The 27,809-nt window shown below is 46.8% G+C and overlaps 1 protein-coding gene across 1 annotated transcript in view; it reads left to right on the forward strand.

The window, feature by feature from the left end:
• The window catches only part of SLC30A3 (solute carrier family 30 member 3), a 102,113-nt gene that overhangs the window by 61,394 nt on the left and 12,910 nt on the right, over positions 1-27,809 (forward strand). The window contains exons 5-6 of the mRNA XM_085609972.1: positions 11,800-12,019; positions 18,105-18,210. Coding sequence (XP_085466098.1) covers positions 11,800-12,019; positions 18,105-18,210 — 326 coding nt within the window. The remainder of the gene's footprint in view (positions 1-11,799; positions 12,020-18,104; positions 18,211-27,809) is intronic.

The raw sequence follows: 27,809 nt of genomic DNA on the forward strand, positions 1-27,809 counted from the left end.
GATTTAAGGAAAAGGTTCCTGCAACCTCATTAGGAGTATACTGGCACACCATCAGCACCACCTGTGGCACCTTCCACGCCAACATTACCTCAGCCTTCCACTCCTAGAATGACACCTCGTCCCATCATACCAGCACCTCTTAGGGATAATCCATCCTCCTCTGAGTATGACGCAGAAGAGAGCTAAATTCAGGAACCTCCACCAGCTACAGGATGATTATATTATACCCCTGCCGTCCCCACCCCCATATCAACCTTCTGACTCTCTTCTAGAGGATATAGGAGTTTTTCACATCCTAATGGATAGAGCTGCTTCCGGATTTCACCTGCCTATCACAGTGAAGCAATCAGACTGCTTCCTTTATGATTTTAAGGAGCAAACGAGGAAGTCACAGGTAGCCACATTGTTGTTTGCTCTGAATGCGCCTGGCGCTAGCTGATTGATCGCACTCGCCCTGTCAGCAACATTTTAAACCTTTTATTCATTTTTAAATTTGATTGTCACTTGTCTTGCCGAGCACTAAGCACTTTAGTTGAAACTGCATGTGTACCCATCAGGAAGCCTTACCTGACCGCCACACCGCAGCGCGTAGCCCTTCCGGTCACTCACCGGTCCACCACGGGTTTCTGTCCCGATTGAGTGGAGGGAGCCTCACTTCCGGTTTGGGTTAGCGCTCTAGTTTCTCTGTAGCGCACCTTCATAAATTGTGATGATAAGCGAAGCGCGCAGCGGACGCGTCCAGGTAGCCACATTGTTGTTTGCTCTGAATGCGCCTGGCGCTAGCTGATTGATCGCACTCGCCCTGTCAGCAAAATTTTAAACCTTTTATTCATTTTTAAATTTGATTGTCACTTGTCTTGCCGAGCACTAAGCACTTTAGTTGAAACTGCATGTGTACCCATCAGGAAGCCTTACCTGACCGCCACATCGCAGCGCGTAGCCCTTCCGGTCACTCCCCGGTCCACCACGGGTTTCTGTCCCGATTGAGTGGAGGGAGCCTCACTTTCGGTTTGGGTTAGCGCTCTAGTTTCTCTGTAGCGCACCTTCATAAATTGTGATGATAAGCGAAGCGCGCAGCGGACGCGTCCAGGTAGCCACATTGTTGTTTGCTCTGAATGCGCCTGGCGCTAGCTGATTGATCGCACTCGCCCTGTCAGCAAAATTTTAAACCTTTTATTCATTTTTAAATTTGATTGTCACTTGTCTTGCCGAGCACTAAGCACTTTAGTTGAAACTGCATGTGTACCCATCAGGAAGCCTTACCTGACCGCCACACCGCAGCGCGTAGCCCTTCCGGTCACTCCCCGGTCCACCACGCGTTTCTGTCCCGATTGAGTGGAGGGAGCCTCACTTCCGGTTTGGGTTAGCGCTCTAGTTTCTCTGTAGCGCACCTTCATAAATTGTGATGATAAGCGAAGCGCGCAGCGGACGCGCACAGCGGGCGCGCCGGCGGCGCGCCAAAGGCGCGCCAAAGGCAAGCCCGTCTGCGCCCGTCCGCGGCCGACCGGGCTCAGGGCCCGGGACCCCTGGGTCGGACTCCCTAGACCCTGTCTCATACTCCAGAGAACAGCTGCTCGCTATCAGGGACCACACTAAAATCTATTGCATACACCCTATTTCCTTGGATACCCCCAAAGACAAGTGTCCTCATTGTGGATATAATTTTGTCCTCAAACCCCTTACCTCGATCCCAGCTAGCAAGCCACTGAATATGGCCTTGCTTAACTGTAGATCCTTGCCAAAGCATGTTACAGAAATTTTCACACTACTACACGATTCTGAAATAGATATCTTATTCCTCACTGAGACTTGGCTCTCACTCAACTCTGACCCTGATGTGATCCAAGCACTTCCTTCGGGTTACGTGATTCAACGTCTTGACAGAAAAAGCGGCAGAGGTGGAGGAATTGCCATTATCCACAGAGATCAGCTAGTCTGTCGTCTCTTAGACAGTCCCCTGTTGGACTGCGAAAATGTTCAATTCTCCATCCAAGTCACCCCCCTAGTTACCCTCTCCGGGATCCTTATATACCGCCCACCAGGAACTCCTGGAAAATTCTGCAGCTCACTACTTGAAACCACATTAAATCTAGCCAGTTCCCTGTCTAACTTTACTGTGCTCGGAGATTTTAACTTACATCTTGATGAGCCCACTGACAAAGTATCAACTGACCTTAAGCATGACCTCATAGCCTACCAGCTGCATCTGTTAAACCACCTCGCCACACACGCGAAGGGCCACCTCCTGGACCCTATTTTTTCCAATATTAAAGAGCTAGAAGGATCGGACCCCATCCCCTTTCCCTGGTCAGATCATTTTCTGATTCCTTTCACATGGCACCTTCCCCATCCACAAACCTCCTTAGTGTCCTCACGAACTTGGACGCGACACTGGTCCAGACTTAGCATCAAAAACTGGACCCACGAACTCGAACGCACTACACCTAGTCCTGACCCCAATCCGGTAATTGCAAATAGAAAATTTCACGCCTGGATTGAAAATTCACTCAATATCGTACTCCCCTGCAAATATAGCCTGAAAAAAAGTGGTCCTAACAAATGTCCCTGGTTCACTTCTGACTTACACATCCAAAAACAACATTGTAAAAGGCTAGAACGAGCTTGGAGGAAAGATTATTCAAACGAGAAAAAAGCCGCGTATAGAGCATCTATCTCTGCTTATAAAACTAATATCAGAGCAACACAGAAGGCCTTTTTTGAAGAAAATATCCAAGCCTCAAGCAACTCTTCCAAAGAAATCTTAAAAATAATAAAAAAACTCACTCGTACCACCGACCCTCCTCAGGCAATAGATCCTACCGATCGACGCTGTGATAATTTAGCAGGCTTCTTCTCCACAAAAATTAAAAAAATCCTCGACCTGTTCCCTCCCACCACGACGAACCACGTTCTCTACCCGGAATCTCCGGAGAGCAACATATGTCTCGACTCTTTTGCTCCTCTGTCTGAGGAACACCATTCCTTTGCCACATCTTGGAGGCAATAAAAAGTGGCTCACCTAATGATCCAGCTCCCCTCAAAATCCTTAAACAGGTACTGCCTACTGTTATTCCTCCCATTTCCAATTTGATAAACGCCTCTTTAGCCGCAGGCACAGTCCCTCCGGACTGGAAAAAGGCTATGGTGAGGGCTCTTTTAAAGAAACCTCATCTTGACCCTTCGGATCTAGGCAACTACCGGCCCATCTCCCTGCTCCCAGGTATTAGTAAGGCTGCGGAAAAGTATGTCAACCAAATACTCTCGGCCTACCTGGAATCCTCCAACCTGCTTCACTCCTCACAAACCGGCTTCCGTCCTGGTCAGGGCACGGAGACGGCGCTCATTGCGGTGGTTGAGGAATCTCGTAAAATTCTGGATGCGGGAGGATCCTCAGCCATTATCCTTTTAGACCTGAGCGCCGCCTTCGACACGGTGAATCATCACACCTTAATTCACCGTCTCAGAAATATGGGAGTGACGGGTAAAGCTCTCTCCTGGCTGGAATCATTTCTGGAAAACAGATCCTTCCAGGTATTTGAAGGGAACACTAAGTCTCAACCTGCTCCCCTCTTATGTGGAGTTCCGCAGGGCTCCTCCTTGAGCCCTACCCTTTTCAACGTATATATGTCCCCATTAGCTCAGATAGTCTCCCCATTTGGAATTCAGCTGGTCACCTATGCTGACGATACCCAGCTCATCGTGGCTCTGAACCAGGAAGAACAGTCCTCAGTAAATCTTTGTTCATGCCTCAAAGAAATTAATAGATGGATGACCCTTTCACAGCTTAAGCTCAATGGGGATAAAACAGAGCTTATGTTGTTGGGCAATCCAGCCAGCTTTAATCCCAGCATATCATGGCCAACAGACATGGGACCTGCCCCACTACCTAAACAAGAAATAAAAAGCCTGGGCATATGCCTAGACCAAGATCTCTCCTTTATGACACAAGCAAGGAAAACGGCGGCGACCTGTTATGGTACCCTCCGCACTCTACGAAAAGTTCTTCCCCTTCTGCCCTCGTTCGCTCGCAAAATTGTGGTCCAGGCACTTGTCCTTTCCAGGCTGGACTTCGGCAACTCCTTATATATGGGCGCCCCGAGAACAGTAATCTCTAAACTCCAGACCGTTCAGAATTCGGCGGCCAGGCTCCTCACTGGAACTAACAACCGCAGTTCAGCCAAACCCGCCCTGCACTCGTTGCACTGGCTCCCTATACAGGAAAGAATTCATTTCAAGACCCTCTGTATCGCTCATAAAATCCTTCATAACAAAGGTCCTCCTGCCATTAAAAATCTTCTGAAACCCTACAAACCCACAAGAAACCTCCGCTCTGATCAACTCCACCTAGCTGCAGTCCCCAGAATCAGAAAGGCTCGTTCAGGAGGCCGCCTCCTGTCCTATCACGCCCCGAAACTCTGGAACACTCTCCCTCTCTCTATCCGCAAAGAAACCAATCATTTGTCATTCAGAAAACAACTTAAGACCTGGCTTTTTCCGTAATTTCCATCACCTCCTTCACGCTCTCCGCAGCGCTGGGATGCCTCCGGGTAGCCATGCGCTATATAAGAATATCTTCATTCATTCATTCATTCAAGTCAACAGGAAATCCGAGATTTTCCTGTTTCCTGCATATCCCCACTTTTGGACAATCTCCGGTGCAATCTCCCCAGGTTCAATATCTACTGCATCCAGGGGTGTTGCTGCATTAATCAGGGGATTGGAATATCTCCTATAAAGATCCCCATACTTCAGAAAGAACCACTTCAAGCTCATTTAGCAAATTCTTTTGGGTAGCTCAACAGACTTGAGCACATCCACACTATGAAACTCTTTAAAAATCAACTGCATAAAATTATTCAAAAAAATCCCTGTGTGCAGGTTTGAATTAAACCTAGACATGTATTGCGCAAAATAGGCAAAGTAGTAAACTTGAACATTGGAGAGTGCCAACCCTCCATCCTTCCGCGGTTCATATAAAGTGCTTAGTACAATTCTGGCAGATTTTTTTTGCCAGTTAATTGATTAAAACATGGACTCTACGGATTTAAAAAAGCTGAGAACAAGAAATAGAATAGTGGAAGGACAGGCATTTTAATCAGGGAGACTCTCCCAAGAATGGACAGCGGGAAAGGATTCCATCGGGAAAATAGATTTTGAACTTTTAAAAGGAGAAGAGCGAAATTAAGGGTGTACAGATCCTCAATCTTAGAAGAGAACATTATACCTAGGTATCACTTAAGATGTAAATTAACACGTGCGACCATATCCGAGTGTAAAAGATCAGAGTTACAGCCACACAATATTATTTCTGTCTTCTTCTTGTTAATTTTATACCCTCCCAGCTCCTCATATTGAGCAAAGAGCTCAAAAACCTTTTCTTGGGTCTCGTTTCGCCTATCCAAAATTAACATGATATCGAAAGCATATAATTTAATCCTATCCATCTGTGGTAGAGGAGGGTGGATACTATTATTTCCTCGAATCGCTCCGGCTAGTGGCTCAATGAAGGCAAATAAAATAGGGGCTATCGGGCAACCCTGCCTTGTGCCACGCAACTCATTTATTTGCCCCACTTCTATTGAGTTGATGATAATACCTGCTTCGGCTTTACAGTACATTTGATATGTAAGTCCTGTGATCCAGGATGGAATACCAAACCTGGTCAGAACATTAAATACGGTTTCCCAGACCACAAGGTCAAAAGCTTTTTCTGCATCTTGCAGAAACACCAAATCTTGTATGTCATTAACTGTAAAATAGTCCAGAGCTTCAGCTAGATAGTGATCATTTGTCCCCAATTACCGGCCTGCTATAAAACCGTTCTGATCTGTATGGATAAATCCAGGAGCTATTGAGTTAAATCTCTTGGCAAGCAGCTTTGCAATGATCTTATAATCTGTATTTAGTAACGAGATAGGGCAATAGGAGCTTACAGGCTTGGCATCCTGGCCTTTCTTCAAGAAGCTTAAAAAATTCCCTTTCAAAAAGAAGGGGGTATAACACTCCCTTGTAGCATTACATTTGCAAGCAATAAAAGATAATCAACCAGAACATCTTAAAAAAGTTTTCAAAAATCCTCCCGGAAATCCATCGGGCCACAGGCTTTGCCGTTCTGAAGATTGTTGATAACCTCTATCAACTCCTCTTCAGAGAAATCCGAGACATGTCAGCCCCCTCTTCTGTAGTTAATGTTGGAATATTGCAGTCTGCTTAGAATCTGCCCAGGGAGAACAAGTCAGTCGTTTGCGTTTGTGCTTATATCTGTCTTTAATGCTCTAACATAATTTCTCCCACCTGGTTCCCTACTCGTAATTCCAGAGATGCGACAATTTAAAGCATTTATACTGTTCTTGGCAGCTTGTTCACGTCCCTGCCAGGCTAGGAATTATTCAGTAAAGGTGCTTTCCTCAAAAACATTTTGAGAATGGGCCCGACTCAGCACAGCGCACTTTGCATAATATGCTTCGCTCATTGCCTGTCTAGCAATGTCGAACTTTTCTTAATAACCCTGGATGACTACTTCAAAAACCTATCGTAGCTCTGCTGTACCATTTGTTCTAAAATGTGTTTTTGTTTTTTAGCTTTTAAATTAATTTCTGCATCCGTACTTATTACTCTTCCTCTAATGAATGACTTCATAGCATACCATACAATGCCCGGTGGTGCAGTCTTATCATTAGTCATCCAAAATTCCCTTATGTCCTCTTTGAGAATTTGGGCCCATCCTTCCTTCTGCAGATATTGTTTATTGAACACCCATCATCTGGGGCACACCGGTGGCTTGTCCACTACTGTCTCAAGAGTAATCATTGCGTGATCTGACAACCCAATAATTATAGTACTTTAGGATTTATAGTTCAGGGCTACAGAGATAAAAAAAAATCTATACATGAAGAGCTTCAGAATCTCCCTGAAAAGAGGTATATATGATTTTTGCAGGACAGGCTGTCCTCCAGGGATCAACTAAATCAAGTATTTCCTGGAAGTTCCTGATGACTTTCAAGGATTTTGGTTTTGTCTATTTTTTTGCCTTAACCAAGGAGTTCAGTTTTGGGTCAAAAAATCCCCCAATGCCCCTTGATTATCAATTCACCAGGATTTTGTAATAGTGGTTGAAATAGGTCCACATATGGCGTAATATTATCTTCAACTGGGGCATAAAAGCTGGTGAATGTTATAAGCCTTGACCATACCGAACAGCTCACCCAGCACCAACGGCCTTCTTTATCGCTGGCACTTTTTAACACTTCAGCCCCCAGCCCTTTTGCCAAACAAATAGCCGTCCCACAGTGGGCTGCTTGGGAAGACAAAAACCCTCTATATCCTGCCCAATTTTTTAACATCGAGAATGCTGACAGCTTCCCAGCTGGAATATGAGTCTCCTGATCCAAAATCACAGCGGGATTTTTGGCTAGAATCCAGTTTTCTGTTGCCTGCAATGTCTTAGTATTATTGAGGCTATTTGTATTAAAGGAAACTGACCTTCAGGGAGTTACTCATACTGATAGTCTATTCTTAAATAGCCTTCAAGGAGAAATATAATTTTACTACCTTCCCCCTCCCACACCTGGGCGCAAGAGTTACTCCACCCCTATAAAAGCCTTTCACATAGATGAAAATTCAATCCCACCCTTTAGCCCCCTCTTTGTCTTGCAATAAAATAATGAGGAGGTACATTTGGTGATTGGCCCACCCTTCGAACAGGGTTAACATTCTACTCTACAACCCTTAATGCTTGAACTAGACAGCTGCATGCTTTGATCCATTTTTACCAAGCTTTTCACCGCAACCCTCCACTTACCTTGTGCCCCCCCAATCCTAACTCCCTCACCCCACCTTCCCTAAGCCACGGTGAGTGGTGCGCCTTCACACTAACACCTGACTTGCTTCCCCACCCCTAAGAATCTGGTACCTTGATCTTGTGCCCTGCGCCCCCTACCCCGGCAGGATACTAAAAAGAGAGAAAAAAACATATTCAAAACATAACAAGAAGTGCTGAATCAGACCCCCACCCAGAAATCCCGAGGAGCCCACACCAGCGCTCGCCAGTGCTCAATGCCGGATATAATAGAGAAAAATTAATTTTTTATATAACACTTTTTGGCCCCAATTAACCCATGCAACCAAGAATCGGATTTCTAAATATCTGGATGCACAATGATAAGCACAATGAGAAACTAGTCCTCAGTCAGCTAACAATGCATAGCAAGAAATCCTAACCCGAGCCCCCAGCCCAGGACACCAATCCCCACACTTGATATCACATGCAACAGGAAGATATTCTATAGGCAGTCAATGACCCCTAGGTGACCAAAACACAACCAGAATCTAGTCACTCAGAATTTAACAAGGCTTCTTCGAGACTTGCTGCAGTAATTCCTGCGCCTCAGAGACGTCACAGAACACATGGATTCAACCCTTTGCCAGCACTTTCAGTTTAGATTGCTGGGCAATCATTGCCTGGGCTCCCTGTGCCTTGAAAAGGTGAAGCCTCTTTACAAATTATTTCCTCCTCTTAGCTGCAGCAGCTGACATGTCTGAAAAGATGCAACAAAGCAAGATCTCTGGATTAGTGAACTGTCTCTGCTTGATTGCTTTCGAAAGAACTTCACCCGGTAATCTCCAAAATTCATGAGAATTGTGTGAGGGAATATCTGATTTGGGGGCTGATATGCTGGTACGCCATGAGCAGCTCTTGTGAGTGAGTGTAAGGTCACCAGAGTATTCAGGGAGAACATGCGTTTTAATAAAAATGTTTGCCTACTGAAGCATGTGTTGTCCCTCCAGCTCTTACGGAATTACAACAATGCATAGATTAGAGTGCCAGGAGTGATTTTCCAACTCCTCCAGGTTATCCTCATTTGAAGACTTCTGTTTCTGAAAGGTGGCAGCCTGTTTTTTGCAGGATTAATACCTGATCCTCTAACTGAGAGATCCTTATTTCCGCCTCTTTCAACCTCCCCGGGATCTGAGCAACTGTCTCCTTGATCTTTGAAAGACATGCATGTATTGTTGCAATTTCTGTAGTTTGTGAGGCTTTCATGTCCCTTATCTCCTGCAGAATAAGGTTTAGCATAGTCTTTGCATCCCATAGCATGATTGAGGAGGATTCCCCCGAAATGTCTCATCGCTTGTTGAACCTGGGTCCTCTTTCCCCCAACTGCTTCCTTCGTCTTCCTGCTCAATATCTACTGAACCCAGAGGAGATACTGACTGGGCGTGGACACAAGGGATGATTGCGGGGGGTTATAGCTTCTCAAACTGGGCGGCTCCAGGGGATGCGACTGGGCCCCTGTCCTTCATGAAGAGGGGATAGTCCATGACTTCTCTGGACTTCAGGTGAATAGCCTCAGGTTCCCAGCTGGCCTCCACTAAGCTTTGTTCTGAAATCTGGCTGAGAGAGGATACCCCAGTTACCGGACTATTAGGACTCTGGATATGGCTCATTTTCATATCCTCCGGAGTTTCCGCCAAGTGTTGCTGGCCCTCGACAATGCTTATACCTTCTTTGTGCTCCTCAGTATTGCTAGGGAGGGTGTCTTTTTTACGGGCCGCAGCATTGCGGTTAGCTCGAGTTGTAGCTTGTCCTTTTTACCCATTAGGCCAGAACAGATGAATCAAGGTGGGTTGTAGTTGTAGTACGAGAGACCTTAGAATGGCTGTGCATTATTGCGCTAGACACCAGGGGGCAGATTTATGAGGGACTTGCGCCCCTTTTACGCCGCCGTTGCGTCACTTTTGTGATGCAGCGGCGGCGTAAACCCTGCGCCATGTTGCGCCCCATTTACATCGTGACGCATCTATGGAGATGCGTCACGGTGTAAAGCCCTGCGCCACATGAAACCTGCGTCAGGTTTCATGTGGGCGTTTCTACTCAGGGGGGGCGTTCCGTCGCAGGAACGCCCCTGAAAAGTGACTCAGTGAAATCTATAAGATTTCACTGAGTCACTTTCCCAACGCTGATGCGTCAAAACCCTGCGCCTGCTTGAAGCAGGCGTAAGGCTTGACGCACCGTGTTAGGGATTGGGTAGGTTGGAGCAGTGCTGGAGTTGCGTCGCGCTTGCGACGCTACTTCAGCACTGCGCCAACCTTACGCTGGCAGATGCGTCACGTATTTGCTTGTCCTTGTGCCACGATGCGCCGCATTGTAAATGCGGCGCATCTGCGGTGGCGCAAGGGCAAACTTGCGTGACGCATCTTCCCTGGCGCATCCATGCTGATTTGCAGGGATGCGCCAGGGAACATAAATCTGCCCCCTGGTCTTTAAACTTGCCTTCCCGCCCTTGCTTATCCACTGTATTGCGATAAAATAACAGTGAAATTGACAGCCTCCTATAAGAGTTCCTACTGCTGTGACGAGCGAATTTCTACCTGATAGTGCTACCAAGTACTGCAGAAATAGAAACAGAACACGTGAACTTACCCACAGTGGGAAACCTGGTGGCCACTACAGCAAGGAGGAACTCAGTCTCTCAGAGACCTGGACATCAGGAGCACAGGAATGAGGATAAGGAATGAGGGTTATATCCACCCTTGCAGAAAACTCCTTTTCTTCATTCTTTTGTTGTTGTTTTTCACTGCACAATCAACCAGTGGGGAGGGGGCACTGCAGCCCTCGTGCCCCCCGCTTTAACGGCGTGACATGGTAGGGAGAGATGACAGGGGTCTCCGCATGCCTGTCAATAACGTCTGCCGACAAGCTGATTTCACGGGCAACCCTCTTATCCTTGCTTGGTTTGGCGGTTTACCCGTCCGACTTGGTGGCGTCCAGGAACCCACAACCAATTTCCCGCAACCACCTTCGAGCGTTCATGCAGGAAGAGGAACATAGCAGGGAGGCGTAGCGCTGGCGCTTCAACCACCGATCATCGTCCTCAGGCAGGGTTGGGCCATTCCTGATGGAAAAAGGGATGCTGTAAAAGACTTAGCTAAATAGAAGCCTGGAGCTCTGTCAATGCAGAATTGATGTTGCCCGACTTTAATGCCCACTTGTTTTGTGTTCTCTGGAGCTTTGGCGTTTCTTTGTTAGAGATCCTAGGGTAGATTATGTTTAATTTAATTAAAATTTAAATTAAACATAATCTACCCATCAGGAAAGAACCAGAGTCTCAGTGAATGTAATTTGTGGGCTCTTCTGCATGAGTGGAATGAGCCTTATATGCCACATGAGTCGTTGTGATAAGGTTAATAGTGGGACAAACATTTCTATTATTTTTGGGCATTTTTTGCCCATGATAGGGGTACTCCAAGTTCCTGCAACCTTGGAAAAGAGAAGGAGATGCAAGCATCCGCTCTCTTCAATGGTGCATCAATGGGGGATATTTTGTTTCTGGGAAAGAATAGTATGAAGGCTGGTGTATTAGCAGGAAATACAGCCAAGCATGGAGATTTAGTGGGAAAAGCATTATTGATGTACCACTGATTAGGTCAAAGTATGCCTCAGAGCGCAAATGAGACACTGGACTGCACTATGAGCAAATTAAGGAGCTATCCGTTGAAGTTTATGCTATCACCAATGTCTTGTTTTATCCATCACATTTGGTCCTATGCTTACCAAGGAACTCGATTAAAGGTTTTATATCACTAATTCGATCTTCATAATTTTGGATTATCATTATGTCTGATCTTTTATTTCAGATTACCATAATTTCAGCCTGATAAGTAACTACACAAGTTTTCAGATGTTTTGTTTCTTTTTTTCAAATTGTAATTCCTTTTTTTAATAGTGGTAGGTTGAAATTGTAGATCGTAAATTGTGGTGATACACCCAAATAAAGCTAATTGTTGCTTTCTTTGCAGAATGGCCTACATTCTTCACCAGTCCACTGCGTTTCATGGACACAGCCATGGCCCAGAGTACGAGACGATTGAAGACAGTCCAACCAGTGCCAATGGTGGATTTTCCTTGCACCTCAACCCTCCCGGCAACACCAGTGTGAGGGCTGCTTTTATCCACGTGATCGGAGACTTACTGCAGAGCATTGGAGTCCTAATCGCAGCCATCATAATCTACTTTAAGGTGCAGTTTTAGGGCAAACGCATGGGAAAAATCCATATTTATGAACGATTCAGTCATCTTACATAGATATTCTACCACACACCAATAAAAACATTTCTGGTCCCAGCCTGCATCAAGGATGATCAACCGAATTCCAGAAGCCCCAGATCTATGCCAGATTTCAAGATATATTTAGATATAAGTGGCCTGATTCACTAAACCTTTTCTGGGAGTAGTGTGTGTTAGTCTTGTCTAGGTGTCAATTACTCTTGATTACCTAAGCCTGAATCACAAAGCTTCTTCTGATCTTAGTGAATCACAAAACGTTTTCCAATTGTAAGTATGCCTTTACTTCTAGTAGTTCAAGACCAAGTGATAGTTAAGTCTTGAGTAAGAAACAATTACTACTAGGAAACGGTGGTAAATGAGACCTAGCTATTCAGTTCTAATTAACTGCTAAGAATGGTTGAAGACACAACTACTCACAGAAAAAGCTGTGTAAGTCAGCCTAAAATAATTCATTTTAGTCAAGGGTTTTTCCTAAATCCCAACATCCTTTCTGACTCTTTTACTTATGTTGGCTACCCCGCCTCTACCTATTACTTTGAGAATTCTACTCCAAATTCCTGTAAGTGATGAAAATATGTGTGGAACTGGATAGCAAAGTAAATCACAATGCTGTATCTTGCTTTAGGTAATAGGAATGTGAATTTTCATTTTCTGTTTTTCACTCATATCAAACCTGTAGAATTTAATTTCAAAATGTCACCCTATAGTCACTTCAGTATATAACTCAAGGTGGGAACAAGAAGCGCTGGTGTGAGATGACAAAAAAATCTGAAATGTACATAAAATGTAGAAACCAAAATAAAGTCCAGGTATAAAAAACTTTAAATGTATGAACAAGAGACCAATTGAGTTTGGGGCAGAGGGGTCTGTGAGTGTTCTTTCTGCATCTCAGCTGGTGAAGTCTACTCACGAATGAACAATGATAAACGAACTTGGTAGTGAGACTTTGGCGAATGTTCCCTTCCACAAGAAAAGAGTTGCAAGGACAGGAACTCTCCTACCAAGATGTGTCCGTAATAATGTGGGTGTTTCTGGCTCCTGAGATCTGCCACTGATGTCAAAGAGGCTACAAGATAGGAACCACACACCACCCACAAGCACAGTATAACAGGAGCTTCAGAAAGGTCCACCTGCATCAACGTCTATTAGGAGTTTCTAGAGGGAGAAGCTGCTGCCCTTGACTGGTCCCTTGGCACTCATGGTCCTGCTGCTGCTACCTCCAGTCTCAGGTGTTACAAAGGCAGCAGCAGAAGTATAAAATAAACATGGGCCAAGAGCCATTTTCATTATTGATAGTTTCCACTTCTTGCCTTGATCATGGCCTCTCAGCAACAAATATTAGACTGTTCAGGATCTTAGAGTTGGCCAAATAGTCAACCTGGTGATGTCATCAAGGGTCACAGGTTGCATGATGTTATTTCCTGTTCTTTTTGTGAATTGACATCCATGTCTTCCTGCTGCCACTAATGCTCCCTGCCGCTACAGAGTGCAATATATTGGATCAGCTAAGGAGGGTGCACGTATAAGGCATGAAGTGATGGCAGCTCTGAAATGGAGGCCAGCATGAAGAGGGGCTGATTGGAGAAAAGTTTAAGTAGAAATCATCATCCACAGAGTGACTGGGGCTGGGAGAGAAGGAAAATGGGTAAAAGGGAGACCAGGTTTTGACTGATATGAAAAAGAAGGGGGGTTGGGTACTGTGGATTAGGCAGGAGGTCACAGTGGTTTCCTCCATTTGAGGATGTGATGCAGACTAATGCACTCTCCACCACATTGGTGCTGAAGCCCACTAGAGTTAGAAGAAAAATATTTTACCTGATGTCTTTGTGGCTGTTAGAAGGTGGTTCTGACACTATGGGCCGCCCTAATTTTTCGCTTTTTGAGCACCTAAGTGCTGAGCTTTTACTGTGGGGAAGCCTCATACTTTGGGACTCACCCACAGTGAACTCAGGATGTAAGGCAATACATGGGGATTTCACTGGTGTTCCCCTGGCTTGACCAGGCCCCTGCGCAGCAGCTGGAGTAAGGGACACCGGGCTGGTTACATGCAGACACATGTGTACATGCGTGTGCACACGTGTACGGGCTGCGCAGGGGAGATTCCTAGCGTGCTCAGTCCAGGAGCCACTACAAAGTGAATGGTGTGGCAGGACTTATGCAGTATTGGGTGGTGACCTGGAATAGGCTTTATACACTGGAAAGAAACATGCCAGGGAAAGTCAGTGTGTCTTACTGTTTTTTCACTTCATTATTCCCCTATGGGGATGTGGGGCCCATGGCTAGATTAACTTCCATTAGGCCTACAGATTCCAGACACACACTTAAGTCCAATGTAGCTAATGTGAAAATAAGTATTCTGCAGAGTCCAAAGTCATATTTTTACTGCTTTTGGGTCATCCAGAACTGTCATATTTCTCTGAGCTAGCCATGACCAGACCCAGGCTGAGGGCTGACCCTAGCTGGATGGATTGATAACCTTTCTTCCACAAGCGAGGGCCTCCTCTCCATGAAGAGATGATGGGTGGGGCTACAGGCTCATCCATCACTAGGTGACACGCACCAGGCTGCACCAAGGAGGGAAGGCAGCGTGGGGGGATGGGGCTTCAGAGACATGTGGCCCACCCTGGACGACGCCATTTTGAACAAGCCCAGAGGCTGGACAAGAATGAGGGAGCAGGGGCAGGGACGTGATGTGTTGCTGTTTGATAGGACCAACAGAGACTTCCTGCCAGCCCACTACTCAACTTTTAAAAAGTGCTTGCACAGGAAGAGAAGCTCTCTCTGGGGTGTGGTCTGCTGAGGCTGAAGGTGCTGGAGCCTCGCGCAATGGGCAGTTGGAAGGAGAGACCCCCTGACTGCCCCCAGGACCCTAACAGCACCAGAAGAAGAGCCCAGGACCGGTGCGCAGGAGCAGTGGCCTCTGCGCAGGGAGAAGAGAGGCCAAGGAGGAGAGCCAGGCGAAAGGCTGGCGCAGGGAGCCAGTGAAGACAGCACCCTGCTGAATCTACTCTCTCAGAGACCCCGAGGGCGGAGGAGAGTGTTCCCAGTGGCTGGTAAAGAGGAGCATGAAGCGCCCCATAATGCCTCGCCAGGCATTTGGAAATCTGCCGTTTTGGTGCTTTGCGGCCCCCAGAGGAGGGGGGTCACCCTCACTTGTGAAAAGGTGCTGAAGGAGCTGCTGGAGAAGTGCTGTCTTCCCCCCCAACACGAAGAAAAGTCCCACCCTCTGTGTCATGGGGACCTAAAGGAAACTACCCCTCAAGGGCTCAGCTAGCATTTAAACACATTCTAAGCTGGAACTTTTGTCCTACAGCTGAGGGTGTGTGGAGAAGTGCATCATGAAGTGAAGGGCTGAGTTGGGGATGTGTGAAGAAGTGCATCCCCTGGAGGTGAAGTGGTGTAAATGCACCGAAATTCATTTACTAGTGGTTATTTCTTTTGAGGTGGACTGAAAGTCACATGTGTAAAGTTGAAGTACCTGTGTAAGGTGATCTTAAGCTAAATGGAGTTATGTTGCTGGACCTTCCTGCTAGGGGGTCTGGCTGTATTTACGTAATAAAAAACACAAGATGATGGACGGAATGTTGCACATTGGCAAAACATTCACCCCCAGTCACAGATCTGGGTTTAATCCATCGTTATTTTGCTCACCACGCCACCCCAGTTCAGACATAGCCATATGCAAATCAGTCTTGACTTTGTGCCTCATGGGAACAGTCCAGCCCGAACTGCCAAGCCATGTTTTCCCTGGACCGGAACCAAGCATCCTAGGACCGGTTTCGGGGTTTCACCCCTCTTCAGCCAGGATAGCTTGACTCCAGTGGCGTAGTGAGCACGGGACCCACGTCTGGGCATACCCTTCCCACATAGGGTGAACAGCAAAAATCACAAGATGATGGACAGAATGTTGCACATTGGCAAAACATTCACCCCCAGTCACAGATCTGGGTTTAATCCATCGTTATTTTGCTCACCACGCCACCCCAGTTCAGTCATAGCCATATGCAAATCAGTCTTGACCCTGTGCCTCATGGGAACAGTCCAGCATATGGCCATGTCTGAACTGGGGTGGCGTGGTGAGCAAAATAACGATAGATTAAACCCAGATCTGTGACTGGGGGTGAATGTTTTGCCATTGTGCAACATTCCGTTCATCATATTGTGTGTTTTGCTGTTCACCCTATGTGGGAAGGGTATGCCCAGACGTGGGTCCCGTGCTCACTACGCCACTGGAATCAAGCTATCCTGGCTGATGACGGCTGATAGCCAGAAACCGGTCCTAGGATGCTTGATTCCGGTCCAAGGAAGACATGGCTTGGCAGTTCGGGCTGGACTGTTCCCATGAGGCACAGGGTCAAGACTGATTTGCATATGGCCATGTCTGAACTGGGGTGGCGTGGTGAGCAAAATAACGATGGATTAAACCCAGATCTGTGACTGGGGGTGAATGTTTTGCCATTGTGCAACATTCCGTCCATCATCTTGTGTGTTTTGCTGTTCGCCCTATGTGGGAAGGGTATGCCCAGATGTGGGTTCCGTGCTCACTACGCCACTGGAATCAAGCTATCCTGGCTGATGATGGCTGATAGCCAGAAACCGGTCCTAGGATGCTTGATTCCGGTCCAAGGAAGAAATGGCTTGGCAGTTCGAGCTGGACTGTTCCCATTGGGCACAGGGTCAAGACTGATTTGCATACGGCCATGTCTGAACTGGGGTGGCGTGGTGAGCAAAATAACGATGTATTAAACCCAGATCTGTGACTGGGGGTGAATGTTTTGCCATTGTGCAACATTCCGTCCATCATCTTGTGTGTTTTGCTGTATTTACGTAATCCCATGCTTTTACCTGTGATTCCTTTTAAAGTGAAGAGGCGCACTGCAGGAGAAGTGTAGTTGCCAGGAGTACTGCTTTTGACGGGACTGTAAGTCACATGTGTAAGGAGATGTCATAAGCCAAGGGGGGTTATGTTGCCAGACAGTCCTGCTAGGGTGTCTGGCTGTATATGCGCAATCCTGTGATTTAATCTGTGATGCCTTTAGGGGCTGTAATTGCAATGCATTCAAATGATCAACCAAGGTGATGAGTACTGTCATTCTAAAGTGTGCGTAAACATGGATTCTTGCTGCTGCGCTTAGGTGAAGACCCCAGACTGCTAGCCCTTAAGATATAGAGGTGCATACTTTATGGTCAGTAGGAGATGATCAGTCAGGGTCATGTGTCACCAAGGCAGGTTTACCCCTTTTTAATGCTTGTTGAGGTAATGGGGTGAGTCGCCACTGGGATGGTGCCAGTGCGCAGGGCCCTCGCTCCAGGTTATGTTCAACTATCTGCATTGGGGGCAAGTTGATGTGCATACATGGGAGTGGTGGTACTAGACCCCCACCCCCCCCCTGCGGGAGGGGTGGAGATGTTATGCAATGTCACATAGTAATTCCAACAGCTTATGTATATTTGTAAATTGGTGCATAGTATTGAGTAGTGTTTGTGTTTAATAAATGTCCTATTACTTTTATAAAGAAAAGTACAGACTGGACAATCAATTATTGAGTGTTATTTTTGTGCACCTGCAAATGGCGATTACTAGCCCACACCACCTCCCTTGAGTAAGCCTCAGACTGCTCTGCAACGCTACCCTCTGAGAGTCAATTGGGTGTTTGGTTCCCAGTGAAGGACAACTGTAGTCATGTTATTTGTGCAGGCCTCACAGATGCTGCCTCATTTTCCAACAGTGGCCCACAAAGGAGCAGTGGCTTTTAGGGGTTGGGGAGTATTTTTGGAACATATGACAATGCATAAAAATGTGAGATGTTACTATCAACCAGACATCACGGACAGTTTTAACCCACATAATCTTCTGGTTCCAAACATATGTAAAGTAACCTGTAATGTTTGGCAATTAACTCTTTCCTAGGTATCAGTGAAAAGGGCAGGATGCACTCAGAAATATGTGACATTGATGTACTTCATTCCTACAAGTCTTTCGTGCTTCTCTGTTTAGGGCTCACATCACAGAGACATCTTTGTTCTTGTTTTACAGCCTCAATGTAAAATTGCAGACCCCATCTGTACTTTCCTCTTCTCAATCTTCGTGCTGGGAACCACACTTACCATACTGCGAGATGTCTTCCGAGTCCTCATGGAAGGTAAGAAGTGTCATGATTAGTTTCCTGAAAACCTTTCTGCTGTGTTAAGATGTTCCAATGGGTTATCCCTACAAGGGAAGGTGAGGAAGGTAAAACCACCAACACTGGACAACTACTATTCAAGATTGGTCAAACCCACCTATCTGACATCTTAATATAAAGCCATAGCTCATCCCATGGAGAAAAAGGAAAGAACAGCTGAGCTACAAATGTCAGCACTTGTAACATGCTCTTTGTCAGCACTTGAGCTGTTAAACTTGGTTGATCAATTATGGATGGGCTGCCAGCCAGTTCCGTGCAATATGCTGCAATATTGAATTGATAAATTCAGTGTTATGAATAAAATGCACAACTTACCTTCGTTTGTGAGACAGTAGAGATATTGGAGGTGCCTCTCTGGTGGGCGAGGGGCAAAAGTCAGAAACTAGTTCTCCTCCACTGCAGTCTCTCATTCTTTCCGGACATACTGTGCACATTATGTTTCTTAATTTCATCTCAGCCTCCCACCTCTGTACCTCCATCACTGTGTTCTCTAGAGTGCATCATGAAAGATCTAGGAAGAGAGATGCCCTGTCCTGTGAGAACAAGGCAAAATCTGGAGGTAGTAAGCCTCCAGCATGGAGAGGCTCAAGTTGCACAGATTTACTTAGAGCATGCCTGGAAGGTGTGGTGCAGGGCCGGTATAAATCAAGAACCCTGAAGAACCAGACTGGGCTCTGGCCTCTTTGACCGATCTCCTTTGACTGTTAGAGCACGCATGTTTAGGGAAATCTCGAGCGATGTCCCCTGATGCTCTAATGTGTGCCAAAGTCTAAAGGTGGATTGTGGTTTTGGTCCTAAGGTTGAGCTGTTGAGGCTTAGACAGGCCCTCAGTTCTTAGTGCCAGCACCACAGATGTGAAGAAATCACTTCACTGAGTGTTTGATTGATCTCTTTGTAATACCCTCATGATGATATTTTATGTTTAGATCTCCCAAACGTTTAGGCCACCCTTGTATTTAGTTCTTTCATCGCGGCTGGACGATCTCACGTGGTTGGTCATGCCAGTGCTTAGCCTTCCTTGTTCTTACCTCCTCCTGGGTTAGGCTCTCCTGATAGTCTCCCTTGCACCAAGAGCTGGGCCTTTTGTGTGGTTTGACCTCCAACCTGTGACTTTAGTAGTCATGCCACTAGACGCTTTAGGTAGTTAAGCTCATTTTTTAAAGAATGAGCAGCCAGGCAGCCTCCTCTGCACTGAGCACATCACTGATGTCCGCACATTCTATACAGAATGCACAGTGGAAGGAACATTCCAAGACAAAAGAAAAATATATCATAACTCTACACAACAATTTTCTTTTTTTATTACTGTACATTTGTTGAGTGCTTGAACTACCACTAGACTCCTTCGGAGCACTGGTGCAAAGAAGGAGATGTAAAGAGGTAATATCAAGGAGTACAGAGGTCATTGACCGAACAGGGAAGGAGAGTCTTTACAGCTTTTTAGAAATGCATTTATTTATTTCATTCGGGGATGCTAGAAAACACTACCATGTCATCTTGCCAGCCTAAAGAGTTCTGTAATCTGGATCTTTCTGAACAGACATGCTTTGGTTCTGTTCTTAGGCTCCCAGTGGTCAAGGACTTATATAGGTTGGGGCTTCAGACACCCAGAGAACTCTTTGTTTCTGTTATTAGAAGGTCAGTTTTTAATAAGGAGTAGATTGACAGGTGAAAGGCTCATATCTAGGTTATAGTGAGGAGGCTAAAGTTTGTAAGTAGCTAGTCCACATGCTTATATAGACCTTGAGGATGTGGCAAAAACCTTGGAATTTGCCCCTCTGGAGCACATGATTTTTTAGTCTATGCAGTGACATATTGGAGATCAGAAACAAGTGTATTGCTGTAGGCTAGCCAGCAGCGTGGTCTTTGTCAACTGCATCTGCATAAACGGAAGCACATTCATGAAGATTGGTAGGTTAGCACATCATATTACATTGTTAATTTGTTGAGTGAACAATAGATCTGTGTTGCATATGATCCTAAATCCCTTGCTTTATTTGAGGTTACTGGGGTAGTAGGGTCTTTGAGGTCATTCAAAGTGAAGCATGCTTTGATCCGACCATCTAAAAACTAGGATCTCGCCATTTCAGAAAAAGATCACACCCACTCTTACCCAAAAGCAAATTGCACATTCTATGCAGAACATTTTGGACCCCACGCCGATTGGCTTTCTTGGGCCTATGGAAAATTGTGACTGTTGGAGTTGTAATACTTAGAACGCTGATTTATGCGATTTGTTATATGATTATTTTCAAAGAACATAGGACCTTACTTGCAGGATATCACAGAAATCGTTGCATAGAGATACAATGAAGTTTATGTTAGGTGTCCAAATGGAGAACAAGGTATTAATTTAGTCATACAGTAAAAACACATTAATAAAGTGGGTAAAAAAGAAAAGAAAAAGGTAGAAACCTTTACGTTCAGACATTACACTGTGTGACTACAATGAGCACATAATAGTTATGTTACATATATTCCCAAGTACCTATGCCCATATAAACAATTACATATTTACATTTCGGGTCATGGTACTCTTTTTAACAACGTTTCAATCCCCTAAATGGATGTAGGGATAATCATCAGGATGTAAGTAATTATGCCTGAAACAGAAAATTCCTGCGGAAAAAAACATCGGTTAGGTCTCGAGAATACAGGACTGAGGTCAACAGACCAGAAGGATGACCTATGCAACCGGACTCCGGTCCTAATCGGGGGAAGGGAGCAGTAGGCATCGGAAGAAACAATTAGCAGGTAATAAGAAACCAATCTGCAGCTATGTGAAGAGATGGACTGACAGATACCGGCGTGAACACCATCTAGACCAGATATCAACAGCTGAGGGACCAAAGGCTCGAGGTAATGCGATCAGTGCCTGTCAGTGCTAAACCAAGTACATATGCCAATTGAGAGGGAAAGAGGCTCAATAACTATATAGCCAACAGAACCGGATAGTAACAATGCAGGACCGGGGCTTTATGGAAAATAGTGACTGTTGGAGTTATAATACTGAGAACGCCAACTTATACCATATGTTATATGATTGCCCCTCACTACGCACGTTCTGGAAAAACATACACATCATTGATGACAACTTCCACACCAAACTCCCCAGGAACTTATCGTTCTCCATCAGAGGCCTTTTTAGTCTCCCACATACAACAGGCCTTCAGAAGGAGGAATGCCTACTCTTTGACCTAATGGGTTTTTTTGGCCCATAAGACTATTTTATCATTGTGGAAATCTCTGAGCAATGCTTCGAGTAATGCCTAGTAGGAATGATTGTATTATATCAGACGAGCACAGTCAATTATGTCTACCCAATATCCCTGGATCTCGGCCAACAAATCTTTGCAGAACAACCTTGACCACTATTTGGAGTTAGTCAGACCACCATAGTATCCTCTCACCGATGACATCTTCCAACAACAACTTAAGACACCACCGAATTGTGCTGCAGTTATCCGAATATTGTCTGATGTTTTACCATCTATCCGTCTAAACGTATCTTTACTCCAGTATTGGAACTTTCATAGATTCCCATAGCTTGTATCATTCCCCGTCATCGGAATGGGAGTCTCGGTATCCAAAATAACATAGCAGTAGGTACTAAAGAGAAAGAAAAAGGCCTAGGCCTCATTCCCTTTTGTAGTATATCTACCTCTTTTTGTAAAAGAGACCAAAATAAAGCAACAACCAATCAGATTAGCCTCACCCCGCAGAACCTTCCTGAGAGAAGCTCAGAGCCTTAGATTTTCTACCACATGTTGTGCTTAGGGAGTCTCCTTTGAACTCTGCTCACTTCAACTTTGTTGACTGCTTTTTTCAAAATATTTTTCTTCCAACTTGTTGCTGTTTTCCTTCAGGAATGTCTGACAAGGAGAAGAAAGCCCTGTACAAGCCTTGTTCCACCTGTGGCAAAAAGCGGCTCTACGTAGAGGACAGGCATAATGATTGTATTTATTGCCTGTACCCGGATCATAAGGCTGCGGAATGCAAGATCTGCCGCACCTTTTCTACAAAGACCCTCCGGGACTGTGAGGGTTGCCTTCTCACGTGGCTCCAGAAGATTAAGTCACGGAAGGGTGCTACATCCAGTGACAGTGAGAACTCATCTTCTGGCACCTCCTCTCGCAGGTCAGTGAAAAGGGGTAGGGGTTCCCCTTCGCCATCCTCTGACCGCCCTGCTAAGGCCTCAAAAAAGACCCCCCGTGAGTCTGAGAGCCGGAGTCCGAGTAAATCTCCTCACCACGGTGCAAAGGGGAGGGAAGGACTTTCTACTGCCCCAGCAGTGGTGGTATCCACTAAGGCGTTCAAGAAGCCCTCTTCTCCATCTTCAGAGAAGTCAGAAAAGGACTCTAGACGACGCAGCTGCAGACTCCGTCGACGAAGACTTCAAAACCTCAACTTAAGAAAATCCCGCCGTCGACGGGCTCGTCGACGGTGCCTTTTGTTCCAGCATCGACGGCGGCGGCGACGGGAGTGTTGATGACGATACCGGCGTCTACAAGGGTGTCGACGAGGGTGTCGACGACGGCGGTGGCGAAAATGGTGTCGTCCACGAGAGCTATGACTACATCGACGACGGCGGGGGTGTCGACGGTCTCGTCGATGACGGTGTCGGCGACGCCCATATCTTCGTCGACGATCCAGTCGTCGACGGTGCAGCTTCCATCGACGACCTCGTCGACGATGGTTCCATTATCAACGCCGACGGTTCTGACGACGACCTCGTCGACGGAGAGGATTACAATTTCCTTGAGACGTATAACACCGGATATGACATCGCCAAGGAGGGTGACCCCCTTGCCTCCCGCATTGTTATTAGAAGAAGAAGACTCTGATGGGGATGATCAGGATTCTTGTGGTTATGCCCATAGTCCTTCACAACTACTGGTGAAATGTCAGGACACGGATTCAGAGGGCGACAACACGCCTGGGTACGCCTATCCACCATCGTATGGGCGTCAGGACAGCGCAGGCCAGGGTATGGTTGCGGTTCCTTCATCGCTCCTGGCAGATCTCCAGGGCATGTTACAGGATTATCGGAAGAGGTTTTCTCACGTTCCTCCTCCTCCGTCTTCGACTTTCTCTGCAGTGCATACTGTGCCTACTCCATCGGCTCCTACAGAATTTTCTCCGGGGCAACCGCCTCAGGTGGTTTCTCAACTGGACGTTTCCAGCCCAGGTTGCCCCCAGTGATCCCGGTTGTTCCTGATGATTCCTCTGATGAGGATCAAGATACTGGCAACACGTCTAATCAGTGTGCTGAGTGGGAGGACTATGTCATTCCGGATCCGGCTTCACCTACTCCTGATCCGGTGGATTCTCCCCCGGCAGATATTGGCAGTTTCCACAAGCTGATGGAAAGGGCTTCCAGTAGATTCCAGCTTCCTATGCCGCCAGCCCCAACGGAATGCTTCCTGTATGATTTTAAGAAGCCCTACAGGAAAGTGGTGCGTTCAATTCCCATTGTTAGCCATCTCTGGGACGAGGGTTTGAAGGCTATGAGGAACCCGGCTACAGTGATTCCGGTTTTGCCGCGCCTCGAAAAGAAGTACAAGGCACCTGAGGACAGTCCAGCATCCTTGGTGGCACAACGCAAGTCACGTAATCCTTCGGCACCACTCACCACCCCTCCGGATAAGGAAGGCAGGCGCCTGGATAATGCGGGAAAACGTTTCTCCTCTATGGCCAGTCTTTTAGTAAGGGCAGCTAATGCGTTGGCGATCCTCGGCAGGTACGATCGCCAGATGTGGTGCGACCTTTCACCTTACTTGGACCAACTTCCATCGGAGGCCAAGAAAATTCTTCAGGAGGGGAAGGCTACGTCGGCGGAAGTGATTGACTGCGCCATGGACATCGCCACTACAGCTTTCCGTGCACTGGCAGGTGCGGCTGTTCTTTGCCGGCAGGGCTGGCTCCGAGCGACTTGGTTCCGACCGGAGGTTCAGAACAAGATCTTGGACCTCCCGTTTGATGGGGAGGCATTGTTTGGGAAACATGTCGATGATGCCCTCCAGGACATTAAAAAAGATACGGAGACGGCGAGGTCTCTAGGCACTCTTCAGTATCGTAAAGTGCCTTTCCGTGGGGCCAGAGGGAAGAGTACCGCGTCCTACAGAGGCTCGTACCAACAGCAACGGTACCCCTCTTATGGTTCGACATCCCAGTCGTATCGCCCACAGTACCAACAATGACAAGGCCAGTCCACGTCTTTCTCTCGCTCAACCACTAGAGGGAAACAGACTCGCCAGGGACGTGACACCTCCAAGAGACAATAGCGGCGTTCTGGCTCTGCCTACTGTACCCTCCTCCCTGTTGACACCTGTGGGAGGCAGGGTGTCCCATTACCTCCACAACTGGACCCGGATAACATCGGACCGTTGGGCCCTCAACATCATTCGAGACGGTCATACGCTGGAGTTTCTTCATATACCACCTTCCAAGCCCCCTGTCGTTATGCCTTCAAAACATCTGCGTCTCTTAAGGCTCGAAGTACATCAGATGCTCCTCAAGGGAGCAGTGGAACCGGTTCCTCTGTCTCAGAGGGGGGACGGTTTCTACTCCAGGTTTTTCCTGGGCAAGAAGACGCCGGAGAAATGGCGACCCATTTTATATCTCAGGGAGCTCAACACCTATCTCATCTGTCAATCCTTTTGGATGGTGTCTCTCCAGGATATCTTACGTCTCCTCAACCCGGGAGATTTCATGGCCACTCTCGATCTCGAAGATGCGTATTTTCACATCCCTATTTATCCAGCTCACAGGAGGTTTCTACGCTTCACAGTAGCCAAGAGCTACTTCCAATTCAGGGTTTTACCCTTTGGACTTCGTTCTGCCCCGAGGATCTTTACCAAGGTGCTGGCACCGGTAGCAGCTTTCCTCAGGAAGCAGCATTATCAAATCTTCCCCTACCTGGACAATTGGTTGCTGAAGGCTCTGTCCAGGCTCATAGCGGAGGAAACAGTCGGGGCGTGTACGGCTTTGTTCAGCAATCTGGGTCTGACTCTCAACAGAGAGAAGTCGTCGCTCTGTCTGTCCAAGAGAGCACGGTTTCTAGGTGCTATCTTGGACACGTCTCTCAACAAGGCTTCCCCAACCTTCGAAAGGCAAGAAAAGCTGAAGTCCTTGGCACATCTGTTGAGAAGAAGGTGTCTTTCAGTACGCCGTTACAAATCCTTGCTAGGAGTGATCTCTTCATGCATCCCTCTGATACCCCATTGCAGATTACGGATGCGATCTCTTCAAGAGCAACTAGACATGCAGTGGCAACAAGTTCACGGCTCTTTCGACGACAAGGTGGTGATTACTGCGGCGATGAGGGATGCCGCCTTGTGGTGGACACAGGAGGAGAATTTATCCCGAGGGCTATCCTTCGTAAGCAATCCGGCTCCTCATGTTGTCACGACAGATGCCTCGCTGGACGGCTGGGGTGCAGTGCTTCAGGACTTGCAGGTCAGCGGGCATTGGTTACCCAAACACCGTCTCCTTCATATCAACCTCCTGGAACTCAGAGCGATTCGCCTGGCTCTTCAAGCATTTCTGCCACGGTTGCAGGGTTCCATGGTTCTTGTCCGCACGGACAACACCACGGCCATGCATTACATCAACAAAGAAGGGGGCACCAGGTCTCTTCCGATGTCACAGGAGGCCCAGAGGATTTGGGAATGGGTGATCCTTCACGGAATATCACTCACAGCGGAACACCTACCTGGGGTCCTCAACGAAAAGGCGGACAGGCTCAGCAGGCTTTCATCCATCAGCCACGAGTGGGAACTAAACCAGATGGTCTTGGAGGACATTTTTCGCCAGTGGGGAAAACCTTCGATAGATCTTTTCGCCACCCCAGAACACCGGAAACGCCAGTCTTACGCAAGCAAAGTTCACCATCGCGGATCACTGGGGAATGCGCTTTCGATAGCTTGGTCAAGCGCATTTGTGTACGCTTTTCCCCCCATTCCGTTCATACCGAGGATACTCAGAAAGATCAAGGCGGAACCATGCAAAATGATCTTAATAGCCCCGACATGGCCGAGGCAGTTTTGGTTCACGGAGCTTCACCTTCTTTCTCTGGTCCCTCCTCGTCCTCTACGGACGATTCCGGATCTTCTCACTATGTCCCAGGGCCAGATCTGGCATCCGGTCCTCGTTCCTTACACCTCTCAGCATAGCTCCTGAGCAGCGAGAGTTCCTAGATCTTCCTCTCTCGAACAAAATAAGGGATGTTCTCTCTCAGGCTAGAGCCCCTTCCACTAACAAGACTTACCGTCTCAAATGTAAACGCTTTTGCATATGGTGCCATCAGCAAGGTGTTGTTCCTTTTTTGTCTCAGCCTCATCGAGTTCTTCCTTATTTCCTGTCCTTGGCTAAGGCAGGTTTGGCTCATTTGTCAATAAAGGTGCACTTGGCTGCAGTTTCTCGCTTCAGATGCACTGCCTCTGGGCCGTCTCTGTGGTCCTCTAGAATTGTCAAGCAATTTCTCAAAGGACTATTTTGAGTTTATCCTACCGTGAGGCCTCCGCCTCCCACATGTCATTTGAACTTGGTTCTCTCCCAGCTGATGAAGCCTCCTTTTGAACCGGTTCATCGAGTGGATCTGAAGTTCCTCTCATGGAAATTGGCACTCCTTCTTGCTCTCACGTCAGCAAGGCGTATTGGGGAATTGCAAGCTCTTACAATTCAGAAACCTTTCCTCCAATTCAAAAGGAATACTGTAATTCTACGGACTAATCCAAAGTTCATTCCAAAGGTGCCTTCGGACTTTCATTTAAATGAGCTGGTGATTCTCAAGGCTTTCTTTCCTCAACCGTCTACACCGGCGGAAAGGGCACTTCATTCGCTGGACGTGCAGCGGTGCTTGAAATTTTATGTGGCCCGTGTAGGAGAGTAGGGTCTGCTTTCTATGTTCACCCCTACTTTTTGCTTTTGCTTCACTGGTTTTCGACTTAGATGTGGCTGTGGGCCTGCCAATCAGACCCACAGCCCAGCTGTTCTCTCTCTAAGTTTATACTATGTACTTTAGGTGCATAACCCAATTGGTTAGGATCACCTTATTGGCCCCTGTATAGTGTACCTTAGGTACCCAGGGCATAGGTGTACCCTAGGCCTACCAGGGGCTGCAGCATGTATTGTGCCACCCCTGGCCTGGCCTTCCATTATGTCACAACTGGCTGATCACTCAGCTGTGGCAAGGTTGTGTAATCACTCCTTGCTTAGGTGTAGTATTCCTATACCTACCTTATATATAGACACATGTGTACCTATCAGCCACTCCTATGGCAGGCCTTAACAATCCTGGAGGCAGAGTGCTTGGTAACATGTGAGATGGTGCTCTAGCATGAGCCTGTCTGCAGCTTTCGGAACCATGTCCTTATAGCTGTTCTATGATATAACCTACCATATACTCTTAAAGTACCTTATAATCTTAAACGGTTATGGTAACTTTGGCTTTATCAAAACATGTCGTGTAAGGTGTCTAACACTTTGGAATAATACCCCCATACCATTTCTGGTGATGAGGATATTATTCCTCCCTTCTATAGGGAGAAGACATG

The sequence above is a fragment of the Triturus cristatus genome, chromosome 6 (genome assembly GCF_964204655.1).
Source record: "Triturus cristatus chromosome 6, aTriCri1.1, whole genome shotgun sequence".
NCBI lineage: Eukaryota > Metazoa > Chordata > Amphibia > Caudata > Salamandridae > Triturus > Triturus cristatus.